The 16,220-nt window shown below is 35.1% G+C and overlaps 1 protein-coding gene across 1 annotated transcript; it reads left to right on the top strand.

Moving 5' to 3' along the window:
- Positions 1 to 1,023: 1,023 nt before the first annotated feature.
- On the top strand, positions 1,024 to 9,285 carry LOC128209667 (uncharacterized). The gene is made up of 4 exons (XM_052913804.1): positions 1,024 to 1,152; positions 2,332 to 2,440; positions 4,920 to 5,065; positions 7,259 to 9,285. Exons 1-4 carry the CDS (start codon positions 1,101 to 1,103, stop codon positions 7,723 to 7,725), a joined length of 774 nt encoding a protein of 257 aa, XP_052769764.1. The 5' UTR covers positions 1,024 to 1,100; the 3' UTR covers positions 7,726 to 9,285.
- The last annotated feature ends 6,935 nt before the right edge of the window (positions 9,286 to 16,220 follow it).

Genomic DNA, 16,220 nt, shown 5'->3' with positions numbered 1-16,220 from the left:
TTTGTATCGCGCCTTTAAACAAGGCATTTGTAACGCGCCTTTAAACAGGGCATTTGTATCGCGCCTTTTAACATGGTCTTTGTATCGCGCCTTTAAACAGGGCATTTAAACAGGCCATCGTCTGGTGCATATAAACAAGGCCTTTGGCTTGAGTCTTTAAACCGGGCTTTGTCTTGTGGCTTTAAACAGGGTCTTTGGCCTCCGCCTTTAAACAAGGTCATTGTCTGGTGCCTATAAACAAGGCATATGCATTGTGTGTTTAAACAGGTCCTTTGTCTTGTGGCTTTAAACAGTGTCTTTGTCTTGTGCCTTTAAACATGGCCTTTGTCTGGTGCCTATAAACAAGGTCTTTGGGTTTTACCTCTAAACATAGCCTTTGAGTTGCGCCTTAAAACAGGGTTTTTGAATGAGGCCTTTATAAAGGTCCTTTATATTTTGTCTTCAAACAGGACCTTTGTCTGGTGCATTTAAACGGGGTCTTTGTAGTGTGCCTCTTAATAGAACCTTTGCATCGTCCCTTAAAACAGGGACTTTGAATGGTGCCCTTTAAAAAGGGCTTTGTCTTGTGCCTTTAAACAGGGCCTTTGGTTTGTGCCTTTTACAGAACCTTTGCCTTACAACTTTAAACAGGGCCTTTGATTAGTGCCTTCAAACAGAGCCATTGCCATGCGCCTTTAAACAGGGCCTTGATTTGTGCCTTTAAACAGGGCCTTTGCACTACGTCTTCAAACATGGCCGAACTTGGGTATTGAGTCCTCATAACAGAATCAATATAAGAACACTTCTTTTCAGCTTTTCGTATAAATAACGCACTATTTTCAATTTTAAGAGTTTTGAGATTTTAAAGGAACTTGCTTTCAAAATAATCGCCATAAACTACTTTGGAGCAATCTTATATCATTGAACCATTTACAAAACTGAAATAAGATACATAAATCGCTTTACGCTTATTGTATTTTTATAAAATAGGGCAATCGCGTAAGTTGATATTCTAAAAGGTTTAATAATGAATGAAATAGGTAACTCACAGTCTGGTAGTATTCAGGAAGTTATGACAAATACGATGTATATGTACATCGTTTGGTGAATGTTTAAATAAAATGGTGGATTGTTTATATTTTACAATAGGAATCGCGTTGATAGTTCCTTTTGGTAAGATATTATTATCATTATTATTTTTATTTAAATCAAAGGTAGTAAAATTGTATCAATCTATTATGTTTGGGTCAAGAGGACATCAATGTAAATATTATTTGCATTATTTAAGGGTTATGTTTTATTATAACTTCAAGGACTCTGAATTGTATTCCTTCGTCAGCAGATAGAGTTGGGATCCTCAATCATAGACGTACTTGGGATCTATCTGTTAGTTTATTATTATTTGTTTTATTATTAAGTTTCATCAAGTTAATGCATACTTTGATACGATTTACCATTTAAGTTTTTTTAATGTTTTCGGGATATTTGGGAAAAGAGTAAGGTTGTGCACACAAACTTGTTTAAATCTGCAGTAAATTTACTTTTTCCTGACCGTTCCAACGCGGAACCTAACAATACTTGATAAGCACATCTAGTTTTTATACATATATATTATATATGTTGTGTATTGTTTGTGGAGCATGTTGTTCTATGTTTGTGGTTGTTTGTTTTTGTGTTATAAGTCTTTGGCGTCGACCCTGTGTCATTAGACGGGTATTATGTTTAAACTTTCAACTACTGTTCCTGTTTCTGTATTTTTTTCATAAAAAACGGTTCTATTTTTGGAGAATTTGCTGTGCCAATAAGCGTTTGAAGGGCAGTGGTATTTGAAGATACCACATAAGAACCCTCTTTATCAAATCAAAATAGCACTATTTGGTCAAATAGCGCTCCTAAGCAACGCACCATTGGTGCCTGCAAAGGGTATTTGGTTGATATATAATTTTGAAACAAATACACAAAGACTGTTCAATAAAGTCAAGCAATTCATAATATTCACAAAGCTGCTTAAACCTGCGTCCCTTCTGCCCTCTCCCCATTTCCCCTCTCCTTGCATACAAAAACGTCGCTGATCTATTTCATGGCATGCACCGTTATACTAATGTTCCATTTTATTATAAGTTTTGGGTTCCGTCACTAAACCATATGGTTAAAACTATGAGTTACAAGGTTTTGTCAAAACCGATCTAAAATGAGTTAAGATATATTCAGCCTACATGTACCATTTTTCTGAAAATGTTTTGTCTGATAACAACACAATTCTGACAATCAGATTAATTTAAATTAGATGGGGAAAATACTGTAGTTTCCTTTTTCAGCTGTAACTGAAGGAGAACGTGTTTTTGTTTACAGTGGGCGCGGCGAATTACACGTGTGAAGATGGATCATTGAATGGACTAAACTGTTCTACCGGTTGTTGCTCTCGCAACGTTTCAGCAGGCATTTGGAAATGTTGTAGCAGGTTGTTTTATTTTGATTATTAAAAGATAATAAAATATGTTTTATTTCAGCTTTAGTTTTAGTCAAGGTGTTGTCATTGCCATGGTGTCGGCCAGGTCATGGTATTGTCATTGCCATGGTGTCTGTAAAGTCAAGGTATTGTCATTGCCATGGTGTCGGTAAAGTCAATGTATTGTCATTGCCATGGTGTCGGCCAGGTCAAGGTATTGTCATTGCCATGGTGTCGGTAAAGTCAAGGTATTGTCATTGCCATGATGTCGGCCAGGTCAAGGTATTGGCATTGCCATGGTGTCTGCTAAGTCAAGGTATTGTCATTGCGCCTGGTGTAGGCCAAGATAAGGTATTGTTATTACCATGGTGATGGCCAAGGCAAGGTAATGTCATTGCCATTGTGTAGGCCAAGATAAGGTATTGTTATTTCCATGGTGATGGCCAAGTCAAGGTATTGTCATTAGCATGGTGTCGGCTGAGTCAATGATTTGACATTGCCTTGATGTCGGCTAAGTCAAGGTATAGTCATTGTCATTGTGTCGGCCAAGTCAAGGTATTGTCATTGTCATGGTGTAGGCCATGTCAATGTATTGTCATTTATATGGTGTCGGCAAAGTTAAGGTAATGTTATTGCCATGGTGTCAGACAAGTCAAGGTATTGTCATTGCCATGGTGTCGGCCAAGTAAAGGGTGTCGGCCAAGTCGAGGTATTACCATTGCCATGGTATCGGCCAATTCAATGTATTGCGATTGCCATGTTGTCGGCCAAGTCAAGGTATTGTCATTGTCATTGTGTCGGCCATGTCAATGTATTGCATTGCCATGGTGTAGACCAAGTCAAGTTATTGTCATTGCCATGGTATCAGAAAAGTCAAGGTTTTGTCATAGCCATGGTGTCGGCTAGGTAAAGTGTGTCGACCAAGTTGGGGTATTGCCATTGCAATATTATCGGCCAAGTCAAATTATTGCCAATAATATGGGTTCGGCAAGGTCAAGGATTTGCCATTGCCATTTTGTCGGCCAAGTCAAGGTATTTTCATTGCCATGGTGTCGGCCAATTCAAGGTATTGTCATTGCCACGGTGTCGGCAAAGTCAATGTTTTACCATTGCCATTTTGTTGGGCAAGTAAAGGTATTTGCATTGCGATGGTGTAGGCCAAGTCAATGTATTGGCATTGCTATGGTGTCAGCCAAGACAAGGTATTGTCATTGCCATTGTGTCGGCCAAGACAAGGTATTGTCATTGCCATGGTGTCGGCCAAGTCAAGATGTTGTCATTGCCACGGTGTAGGCCAAGATAAAGTATTGTCATTGCCATGGTGTCGGCCATGTCAAGGTATTGGCATTGCCATGGTGTCGGCCAAGTCAAGGTATTGGCATTGCCATGGTGTCTGCCAAGTCAAGGTATTGTCATTGCCATTTTGTCGGCCAAGTCAAGGCATTTGAATTGCCATTTTGTCGGCAAAGTCAAGGTATTGGCATGCCATTTTGTCGACCAAGTCAAGGTATTGACATTGCTATTTTGTCGGCCGAGTCATTGTTTGGCAATACCATGGTGTCAGCAAAGTCAAGGTATTGTCATTGTGATTGTGTCGGCCGTTTAAAGGTATTGTTATGTTATTGCATTGGTGACGGCCAGTTTGAGATAGAACCATAGTTTTTGTGTCAGTCAATTCAAGGAATTATTATACCTTTAGTTTTGTCAACAGTGTTGTTGTGCAATATTTTTGTACTTTGGCCATAAATAAGAAAGCGTTCAAGATGTTCAGACGAAATTTCAGTACATCTTTTGACCGATATTGTTACGACTCCTACATGGTTCAATTTATTAATATGGGCTGTAAACACTGTAAACACAGCATATGTGATTGTAAGAATATTTATTATCTTTGGACAAGGGACAGCTCGCGTCTATCGTTCCTAAGATCCGAAACGGATGTTTACACGGCCACAGTGCAGTAAATAATATATAGAAAATGCATGCAGATCGTTAAATTAAGAGTGATGGGTTGAAATGAGAACTGACATATAAAGTTATAGGAAAAGCCATAGAAACAAAGACATGACACACAATAAAGTATTTCAGATGACTATGTTACAATCTACCTCGTGACGTACTCATATTTATTGCATTACGATATATTTACGCAGTATATGATAAAAACACCTGTAGACAGAAACAGTGAACTGTAACAAAGTTTACTTTCATATCACTAAGAAATGCGCAGGATTAGTATAGTGTTTTTTTTCAAACATCTGTTACGGCCCTTTTCCATTTAAGTCGGTTGACTGACTCTAATGATTGTTTGCTAAATGTAAATGCAGTTTATTGGAGACGTTGTATAATTTTGTTTATGTAAGTTTGGAAAAATTATTGAACATCCTTTTAGGATATAACAATACCGTACACTACATGCATGTCAGTTTAAAGGACACCGAGTGTTAGGAATGACTTGGATGTTTTAAGACATAATTGTATTGATTTTCAGATATGATGGCTATAACCCCCCTGCTAGAGGTAGGATTGTGTTCATTGACATAGGAATCAGCATCGGGATTGTGGTCATTTTATCCGGCTCAATCTGCTGTTGTATATGCTGTTTGAAGAAGTTACGTAGAAAACAAAGACACACAGGTAGGTACAACCCAACAAATTGAGTACCTTGTACTGATTAATATAAATTTAAACTCATCATAAATACATTTTATTTGTTTAAACCGAATCCTGAACACATTTAAATACATACTCGCACATTTTCAAAACAGTTTCAGGACGTTTTTTAGATTAAACACCAATTGAGTGTCTTTTGATGGTGACTTCATTCCAAACAGCTTATACTTGAGTATATTTGCACCGGTACAAATTGGTAAAGCTGCCTTTGATATAAACGATATGCTTGAAAGTTATTTCGGATTTACCATTATAAAAGTAACAGTTTTATCATACCCTTTGGTGCCGTAGTTCTGTTGATTCTTTGAAGAAAACTGTCAACTACAACTTATGATTAATACTGATCAAGATAGTAATATGAAGCAAGTTACATAACACAAGGTATGAGGCGCTGATTTTTATAGTTTGTCCTTTGAGTTTTGAAGTGTAAGTGGGTCCAAAGGGCCTCAAATCTCTCATTCGATATATTAAGAATCCATGAACGGATTTCATCAAATGAAAAATGGCACTACATATATGGAAAGTTTGTCATCAAAATTACTTTCTTGTGCAAAAAAGTAAGAAATCGAAAAATAGTTTCGATAGTTTAATAATAAGAAAAAGCAGTGAGAATAGCAAAACACACTGCACTTTACCCTGTCAAATCGATGCTATTTCACATCGATTCAATTTCCCATGCACATGTAACTTCTGTTTTTAAATGAGTTTCTACTCGACGTACCAATAGATGTGGAAAAGTGAGGAGCAGGTTCATAACTTTATGTCTGTTCCAAGTTTCTTCTTAAAACGAATAAATAGTTAAAAAAACTTTTCACATCCAAGATGGCCGGGTCTGTTTACATTTGGTATGATTACCTGCCCAGAATGCTGACTTAAAACCCTCTGGAAAGTAATCAAACTTATGTTGGTATTGCTCTATTGGTCGGGTTCGCGATTTTTTTGTTTATACCCGCCCAAACGTACCCGGTCTGCAGGTTCCCAAGTACCCGCATCATCGTGTCCTGCAGTCATAGACAAGAACATGTTTTAAATTGTATATCCCATAAATGTATACATAGAAACAATGACCTAAAATAAGATAAATTTCAATTGTCAACTCAGTTAATTAAGGTTAACAAAGGCGCCTGCCCAAAATACACATTATCTAGAAAAACAAAGCGTTTTAGTTCCATCATAAGATTTACTATTAAGTGTTGACTTAAATGTTGTATTTTGATTTTCAATAGACATTTAAAGAGTAGAAATCATATGAATTAATATCAGATGAATAATACGAACACTATCGAATTTAGGACATTGAAAGAATGCATAATATTCACAATAAAACACTATTGAATAAAACTATTTTGAACACACTCATAGCCATGAACATTTTGTCAAATACAAGACTATCAAAACTTGGGATGAGATCCATTCAGAATCCTGCGCAATTAGTTGAAAGTACATTGTTTATGATATTATTTATATAATGGAAATGACAGGGTTAAGTCCAATCAAATAAATGCAAAAACCTAACTAACTACTATAAGACAAAAATATAATAAGCAATCGTTAACTGCGAATAAATCGGACACTACATCCCGTCTTAAATGGTTCATTCTTAATATAATTTCGAGGTTTTATATATGTTTTGAACTCGCATATTGGTCTAAAACGTCAATTCAGGCCTAATTACGGTACAAATAAAGCAGCTTATCTACCGAATACCAAAAAAGATATTTTCAGGGTATAGTGCACAGACACTTTGAGTCCAAAGTATTGCCTTTATACATGTAGGTGCTGAACCATGAGTACCGAAATGGGGATTTCAACCCAAAATCATCACCACGGCGGTTAAAGGCCCTTTAATCACGAATACGGCCCATTTTAAAACAGAAACAGATGGTTTTATGTTGGGACTATACATGCAAATAGATTTATCCTCATTGCCCATTGCACCAAGTAAACTTTAATGTAGGTATTCTTACATGTAGGTGAATTATTGCATTGAATAAAGTGGTGTTTGTTAATGAGGTGAACGTTCAGCTGAAATCCTGCTTTGTTTTGGGGGTTTTCCAATTGTCCAAAGTTTCCAAAGCGCCATTGTTTTACTGTCTCCCTTGACATTTGTATTGTTTCGGCGAAGCGTAAATATGATTCTCTGACGATGCTTTTCAGAACAAACGGAAACAGCGTCTGTATGTCAGCAACCTGACCGAGCCCAGCCTCTTCAGCCTCTTCAGGCCATTTCATGCACTGTCGTTAGAGACCACATAGCGATGCAGGATCCACCACCTTATGAACTATTGGGAGCTAATTGTTCTAGCGAGCCATTACAAGTCGTTAATATGCAGTCGGTCATTTACGAAAGAAACGGCATAGGGAAGCCACCGCCTTATGAATTACGGAGAGATAATTATTCTAACGAGCCATCCCTTAGAACTTTTCGAACCGGAAACATGGTCCAGAGCTCCACCCTCAGCAACCGCATAGCGGAGCCACCGCCTTATGAATTAGGGAGAGATAATTATTCTAACGAGCCATCCCTTCAAACCGGAAACATGGTCTCGGGCACTGCTCTAAGCATCTGCATGGCGGAGCCACCGCCTTATTCAGAAGTGATTGCAAATTGTAATTACCCTTGATTCATGCTGTTAGTTCCGAAACATTAATTTAAACAGAATTATATTGACAAAAGAGAGGAGACTTAACTTGTGTTGCTTAAAGCCTGTCGAGTAAACGAAACGTCTTTCCTTAGTTGTCCTCGAACTTGTTACGCGAACATCAATATCTAGATATATTCTATTCGATTATGTAAGCTTATTTATACTCGCACTCAATCCTTCCCATTTGGTGAGTTAAGATTGTTAGTCAATTTAGGTTTTATGGAGCATTGTGCACATACAGTGTAACCCTGGTTAGAGCTACCCTGGTTCTTTAACGTGCACCAGTGTATTGCACTGTTACACGGGGCTCCAATTTATTGTACCTCCCGGAAGACGATTAGTATTTTAGTGATGCGACGGGGAATCGAACCTGCGACCCCTGGATTTATAGTCAAGTGTGTTACCAATAGACCACGGATCCGCCACATTCTATTTGACCAACGCACGTGATTAATAAATGACCGGAAGTACATATTAACATGAGATTCGAATGTAAAAGTCGGTTACCGGGATCGCTAGGATAACTACCACTAATAGTGAAATGGTTGCATTGTATGCGATGCATGCTATTGACGTTATTTATAAATGAGTTGAATGATTATATAGAAAGATGTGGGACACATGATGTTCAGCTGTCTCCGTCCGATATAGAAGTGTTCCTTATTATGTTTGCAGATGATGTTGCTCTATTGTCGGATACAGTTATCGGTGTGCAAAGGCAGTTGAATTCCCTTTATTTATTTTGTTCTGATAATAAAATGCAAGTAAATATTAATAAGGCAACAAAATGGTATTTAAAAGAGGTGGGCAGTTATCTCGAAATGAAAAGTGGAACTATAATATGAAGCCATATAGGTAGTATCAGGGTTTACATATGTGGGGATATATTTTGATGAGTAGTACATTGTCATTGTTTAAAATGTCTGAGAGCACTGCTCTAAAGAAAGCTTTACATTGCCTGCTTAAAGGCATTGATTCTTTTATCTTTTGTTAACTCTAGTGTGTTTTTTAAAATGTTTGATACAAAAATACCACCGATTATGCTATATGGTGCTGAACTTTGGGGCATGACCCCAATGAATGTTATTAAAAATATGCACGTGTATGCTTGTAAAAGGTTTTGAATATATCATTTAAAGCATGCAATGATGCGCTTTTGGGTGATCTAGGGAGTTTTCTTTTACATATTCATGCTTCTAAACGACGTCTAAAATATTGGTTTAAAATTTTAAAACTTCCTCATGATAGATATGTAAAATTGTGTTATAATATGATGAAATTGTATGATAGTTTAGGTTATGAAAACTGGGTTACTATTTTACGCATGAATTTGCATAAAAATGGTTTTGGTTATATTTGGGAAGACCAGTATGTTGAAAACGAATGTGTTTTTCTTAATGAGTATGTTACTAGAAAAAGGGATCAGCATCTTCAAACATCTTCAAACATGGAGTCATAAGTGTGCAGAAAACATGAAACTTAATAATTTTTATGTGCATGTAAAATCGTGCTTAAGTGTAAATAAATATGTGAACTGTATTAATGTGAACAAGTTTCTAAGATGAATCGCTAATTTTAGATGCTCTTCGCACCACCTGACTATTGAAACAGATTTTGTTTATTTTGTAAAAATCTTGTAGAGTGTGGTTAAGAATATACAACAAAGCCTTTAAAATGAAATTTTAAAAAAAATCAAGGGCCATAATTAATATTTAGGCTTAAAACGGAGTTACGTTTCTTGTTGTAAGATGGTCGTTATAAATTTTTAATTATCAAGTGCATTTGATGAACGGTATAGAAGTTTTTTTTATTAAAATCCCAACTTGCGCTTAACGTTTACTTGCCAAAAACTTTAACCTAAGTCAATTAGGGGCCATAACTTGAATTTAAGATATGGAGTTATGTAACCTCATTGGGTGATGGTCCTGAACAATTGTGTGAAGTATTAAGTCAATTGAATGAACATTAACCTAAGTTCCATAGTCAATCAGGGGCCATAATTTGTATAAAAGATAATATGGAGTTATCTAACCTCATTATGTGATGACTCTGAACATCTGTGTGAAGTATTAAGTCAATTGAATGAATGGTTTTGGAGTTTTAAGTGAAAATCCCAACTTTCCCTAAAACTTTAACCTGCCCTAAAACTTTAACCTAAGTCAAATAGGGGCCATAACTTCTATTTAGGATAATATGGAGTTATGTAACCTCATTGTGTGATGGTCCTGAACAATGTGTGAAGTATTAAGTCAATTGAACAAAGGGTATAGAAGTTATTAATAAATATTCCAACTTGCCCTAAAACTTTAACGTAAGTTCCATAGTCAATCAGGGGCCATTATCTGTGTAAAGAATAATATGGAGTTATCTAACCTCATCATGTGATGGCCCTGAACAACTGCGTGAAGTATTAAGTCAATTGAATGTAGGGTATTGGACTTATAAGTGAAAATCCCAACTTGCGCTAAAACTTTAACCAGACGCCGACGCCAACGCCGACGCTGGGGCGAGTAGTATATCCCACCTATTCTTCGAATAGTCGAGCTAAAAATGCATTTTAAATAGCATGTTCATTCCCTTATATCCTTGTTACACTAATACTATGTTTATCCCAAACAAATATTTTTCTTTAATAATTTATTTTCCAAATCATTTTAATAACCTTACACATGAAGCGTATAAATTGGTTAATGTGCCATAATGTGATTTTATTATTTTGTATTTCTATAAAGTATGAATATTTAGAGTATGTACGTGCACAGGTTTAAAATAAACACTTCCGTCCGTCAGTGCGTTCATAATGTTCCTACGTGGACTCGATTGCGAACAGAACATCATCTTGACAGTGATTTGTTTTGTTACAGCTAAAAGTTTCTTGGCATGTAGTCTTATTTTTCCCGTGAACAGGTTTAGCCACGTCTGCAATTTTTTAAGGGCCTTCCACAATGAAAAAGTTAGTTTGAAGGACCGAACAATAAATCCTTTTTTATTAAGTTTTGAGGTTCAATATTTAGCACGCATAATACATACATCGCTGCAACATGTGTAGAAGTTGAGCAACTTACATGGTATATGATGAATCAGATTTTCAATAAAAAAGCATTTAATTGTCTTTATACAAAATTACACTGTTTTTGTATAAAAAAACAGCACTACCCGATCAACAATGTCTTTGCGGCTTTTTGGTGACGTATGTATTTTGAGAAAGATATTTGCATTTTTGTAACCAGAAAATCAGTTAAATGCACTTTTTTTATTATTTTCTTGAATGTCTTTCTTATTTGAAAAGATATCATCAAGAACCCATAAGACATTGTTAATAAGGTAGTCTGGAGCTTTTTTTCACACAAAATATATATTTATATTGTCGACAGACTTTTCTTGAACCAAAATCTGATAAAATGAGATAAAATCTTTCTTTCGTAAAATTTGCTCAACTCCTTATTACCCCAAAACATATTGCAAAAGAAGTTTGTTCTATTACCTGAAAAAAGCTGTTACTCAAAAATAGGTTGAACATGAACTTTTCAAACGTTTTTAATTGTTGGCCTTCCCCACCCAGTTTTACATTGTGGAAGGTCCTTAACAGAGAAGCCACGTAGCACACAATTAGTATGTATGTTGATATTTACACAGAATTGTATGTACGTCCGAGATTAAACCAAATATTTCACCTCGATTGTTTTTTAACTTTTCAGTGAAGCACATTTAAGGGCTTTACTGAATCCTGCGTCATCATTAGACATTTTGGGTTAATGCTTATTATTTTGCACAAACTACTCCACCACCCCCTTTACACAATTCCAATTTCAATGTCACATGAGCGTATTGTTAAACCTCCAGAAAGCATGTGAATACATTTATTATTGGTGCAACACAGGTACAGAACAGAACACAACATTTATTAATAAGAAAACGATAGATCAATGTTGTGTAGTATTGTACAAGTTGGCAATAAATTCAAACAATTATACATTAAATCAAAATTACAAAATATTTATGCCAAATAAATAAGTAACACCTAGGTATCGTTATATAAAACACTTAAACATATCGATTATGTACATTAAGCTACCTTGCTCCCAAGTATATATATAAGATGAATAAAAATTAAAAAGTTATGTACTGAAAAAAGTGAATGATAATTTTCATAAAACGTTAATATAATCATTTAGCAGTTCTAATCATAAAAAGATTATTATCATAATTGAAAATCCCTGTATCATGTATATGCTTGGTTTTACCAGAGTATCGGTTTATTTCCTCTTGCAAGTATGGTTTTGGATAATAATAAGAACACTTGAAAAATGTAAAATATTCAAACGTCATTGCAAGTATGAAATTTGCCATAGAACACAAGCCTTTGTCATGAAGCAATCATTAGATAACTTCGGGCTGCATGTTGCTTGCGTCCGGAAAATGGTTCTAACGTAGACTGCATATGGGCAAACAACATATTATAAAAAAAAATACCTGTCAGTACATATTAGTCAAGTCCAAAGAGATATTTGAGCGCATTTGTGGTCCAGAACGTTTCATCATATATTTGTGTTTGGGGATGTCTTTAGTTTAATTACTTTCAGTGAGAGTGAACAGTTGCCATCATGCATGTTATCATGGTACATTGCTTGGCAGGCAATTAGCATGAACACTTCTTGCGTTAGTAGGCAATGTTATGAGTTCAATTTCATATAACGATAAAAATATATAAGGCTGTATTTCTATTTCGTGTATGGTTATTTGTGTTGCCATGTTAGCGATGTTGTGTTACAGTCTCATGATAATGTCAACAGCAAATTTTACACAGCACATGTTGTTGATATCTGGCTGGACTGGTTGGCGTTGTGCCGTAGCAGACCGGTAATTTTCGAAAGCGTTTCCTTTCAAAATTTGTTTTTGTGTTCTATGACTTTGGCGTTTACCCAGTGCCATTTAACCGGTTTATTTTTAAAAAAAAAAATGATTGAGCTTGTTTCTGTAGTTTTTCATATAAGTATTGTCATTGCATATATTTTATCATAAATTTTCATCAATTGTCTTGTTGATAAAAGAACCAGTCTGTGGCACTCCTATGAACAATGCATATTGTGAGGTTAAAGATTTTGGAATAACGTTAACGGTTAGGATCTTTTTTAAATCCTCCCGTCATTCAAATAATGCGATTACATTTCCAATATTACCCCCACCGTAATAATCCCGTGATTCCTAAAGTTGATAGTCACATGTTTTCTTTAACACTGTATTTATTAATTCGCTAGTCCGTTTAGATCAATTGACAGGATAATTTTGTTTCCCTAGGACAAAAACACCGCGTATGTCGTTTCAAAGGGCGTTGGCGATGTTTCACATGTCTTTAGTGTTAATCACAAACTTAATTAGACATCATTATGGCTATATAGTTTTCGCTTCCGAATGAAATCTATTCGAAAATGCTATACAATACAACCTATGCTAAGTAATGTGTGTCAGTCGTTTAAAATGTTTACAAACTCCCTCAGTTTATTTGTAATTCAGAGGGAAATAAAATATTAACTTTAAAGGAAGACGTACTGGTCAAATGTCCCCATTTACTGGCTGATATGTATAAACTAAAGGTGCACCTCTAAATGTAGAGATTCATCTCTCCTCAAGGAAGAGGTGCATCTCTTTATTAAGAAGTGCAGATCTTAATAATCAATTAAAGGTGCATGTCTGTATTAAGAAGTGCAGATTCAAATAATCAATGAGAGGTGCATCCCTATTTTTAGATGTGAAGATCTAAATAATTAATTAGAGGTATATCACTATGTTAAGAGGTGCACCTCTACCTCATAAAGAGTTGTGTTGCACCCCCCTGTCATAGAGGTCTATATTTAGACCTGAATCATTGAAATGATAAAGATACACCTAAAAATTTATTGCTAGGGGATGATTCTTATTTCAACATGTACTTAAGACTGTATATAAAATATCAATTCGTACTGCAGCTATCATAAGAAGTATAAGGGGTTTTATAAGAACACTTCTTTGCTGCTTTCGTATAAATTACGCTATATTTCCAATTTAAAAAGGTTTGCAGATTTCAAAGAAACATTTTTTTCCAAATGATCGCGATAAACTGTTACGGAGCTATCTTATTTTAGTGAACCATTTAGAAAAATGAAATAAGATATTTAAATCGCCTAACGCTCATTGTATTTTCATAAAAAGGGACAATAAGTTGTTATTCTAAAATGTTTTATAATGACCTGCAGTAAATCTACTTTTTACCGTTCCAACGCGGTACCTAACAATACTTGATAAGCACATCTAGTGTTATTGTATATTATGTGTATAGTAGGTTGTATGTGAGGTTTCGTGATGGTGTTCCCTGGTCCTGATTTGTGTTCGGAGTTTACCCTGTGTCATAAAACTGATGTTATGTTTTATCTTTCAACTACTGTTCTTGTTTCTTTAGTTTTTCATAAAAAAATATTTTAGGAGATTTTGCTGGATCAATAAGCCTTTGTAAGGCAGCGTTATTTGAATATACCACATAAGAACCTTCTTTCTTTCATGCTTTTCGATAAAATATGGAGGTTTTCAGTGAAAAAACAACAGTGAAAATATCAATTTAATATTTTCAGTGCAAAATAAGAAGTGCAAATATCAACTTTCATAATTACTTTTTGAATCCATTGTAGTTACTTCTTCTTGATTAAAACAGACGTTCTGTTCTGAACACTTCCCTTTTGAAACAGAAATGTTTGCAAATAAAGTATTTGAAATTTAAAGAAAAGTTAAATCATTTTATATATAGATATATTTGGCAATTAATAACTTACTGTTTATTAGAAAAATGGTTACCCGTTTTTTAAACGTTCTCTTGATCTTGAAGCTGAATGTTTGAACGTTTGCTTTCATACCAAACAAATTACATACAAAAACAACTGTTCGAAAATTAATATAATGTTTTATCATCGTTCAAATGTATTTTTAACTGTTTGTCGTTGTAATACGTAATACGAACTCCCCGGAAAATTCACAAAACAGATTTACTGTTATTTTCACCCCACCCACGCCTAAAAATTTGTCAACAAACTAGCGTGGTCCTCATTATCACCTGGAAATAGACCTGTCTTGAAGCAAACAGACATGTCTCTGCCAGTAATATGACTGAATATCCATGTATCATGAAACACACTCTTAAACTAAGAAAATTCTTTTATATCCAATGATTATCTGCAATTGTTTTGGCGGCGTAGTAATTTGGTTATGTATTCATACCATGCTTAAAATAATATTGTTTTCGTTATTTTTGGAACAAGGATGCACTTATAAAACTTCATTTTTAACTGGTTATAAAATCTTTGCACTAAAAACGAGGGAATGATAAACTATAAAACAGATTATCAGAGAACTCTGTCTCAACAAACAGGAAATAGAAAATTGACAGCTAAAATTTTGCATGAGGGGTGCCCCACGGGTAGCAGAGTAATTACACTCTTTTTTTTAAAAAAAAGAGGTAATTTAGAAAATAAATTAATATTCTATAAAACTAGGAAAACAAGCATAAAAGAAACAGATCGTATTTTATTCCACTCGTGATAATAGAAAAACTATATGATGATTATCCGCAATTGTCGACCGAAATATGTTTTTCTATGACACTCGTGAAATAAAATTCGATCTTACACTGAAATAAACAAATATCCTCTATGTATCAAATCAAAATAGCGCTATCCGGAAAAGAAAGAAATAAGTTAACTAATACAAAATTTGTAGAAACAGTTTTACCCCAACCTCAAAGTAGCCCACGTGATAAAAATGTGGGATCTTTCTGTGCAACGACCCGAATTTAAATAGTAACATTCGCTACAAGTTATTTGGACCTGGTTTGCGCTTACTGCTGAAGTGCCGTTGCACATTATTTGGCTAAATAGCAAAAGATATTTGGTGGATACATTTCCAAATATTATCTCACATTATAAAAAAGAAGCCAAAACACTTAGTCATAACATTTTAAAACAAATACATAAAGACAGTTCAATATAGTCAAGTTATTCATAAACATAGCAATTATCTATGCCTGTGTATTGAAAGCTTCTTTAAATAATAGATTACTACTGGAAAAATTGGCAGTAAGCAATAATACAAATGGATAAAGAAAAACATGTTTAAGTTTTCTATTGCTTTCGATACACGACGATATTTAACTTGAATAGTGAAAAACATCGCGAGACCGTGATAGCTTTGTTTGGCAAAAATGTCTTGTATAGTCTCTCAAAGTTTTTCCCTTAGGCATCCTCACACTATATGAGCCGTGAAACCTAGTCTAAAATAGCGTTTGCAACCTCGTCTTTGTTTAGTTTAAATATCATATAATTTACAACGATTGTGATTAAAGTTATGATAACTTATACTAAGTCACTCTCGGTGGTTCGATTACCAATTGCGCGAGAGTGTGGCCTTGTGTGGTCGGCGGGCAAAAAGTTCCCGTAAACAAACCACTTGTC

The sequence above is a fragment of the Mya arenaria genome, chromosome 11 (assembly GCF_026914265.1).
Source record: "Mya arenaria isolate MELC-2E11 chromosome 11, ASM2691426v1".
NCBI classification, from domain to species: domain Eukaryota; kingdom Metazoa; phylum Mollusca; class Bivalvia; order Myida; family Myidae; genus Mya; species Mya arenaria.
Note: the sequence above shows the minus strand (reverse complement) of the source record. Positions and strands in the feature narration are given on the sequence as shown.

Excerpts from the sequence above, each read along its gene's own strand:
- LOC128209667 (XM_052913804.1), top strand. The coding sequence starts at position 1,101 with ATGGTGGATTGTTTATATTTTACAATAGGAATCGCGTTGATAGTTCCT. Across the intron at positions 1,153-2,331 it reads CGCGTTGATAGTTCCTTTTG|TGGGCGCGGCGAATTACACG; the intron begins GTAAGATATTAT and ends TTTTGTTTACAG. Across the intron at positions 2,441-4,919 it reads ATTTGGAAATGTTGTAGCAG|ATATGATGGCTATAACCCCC; the intron begins GTTGTTTTATTT and ends ATTGATTTTCAG.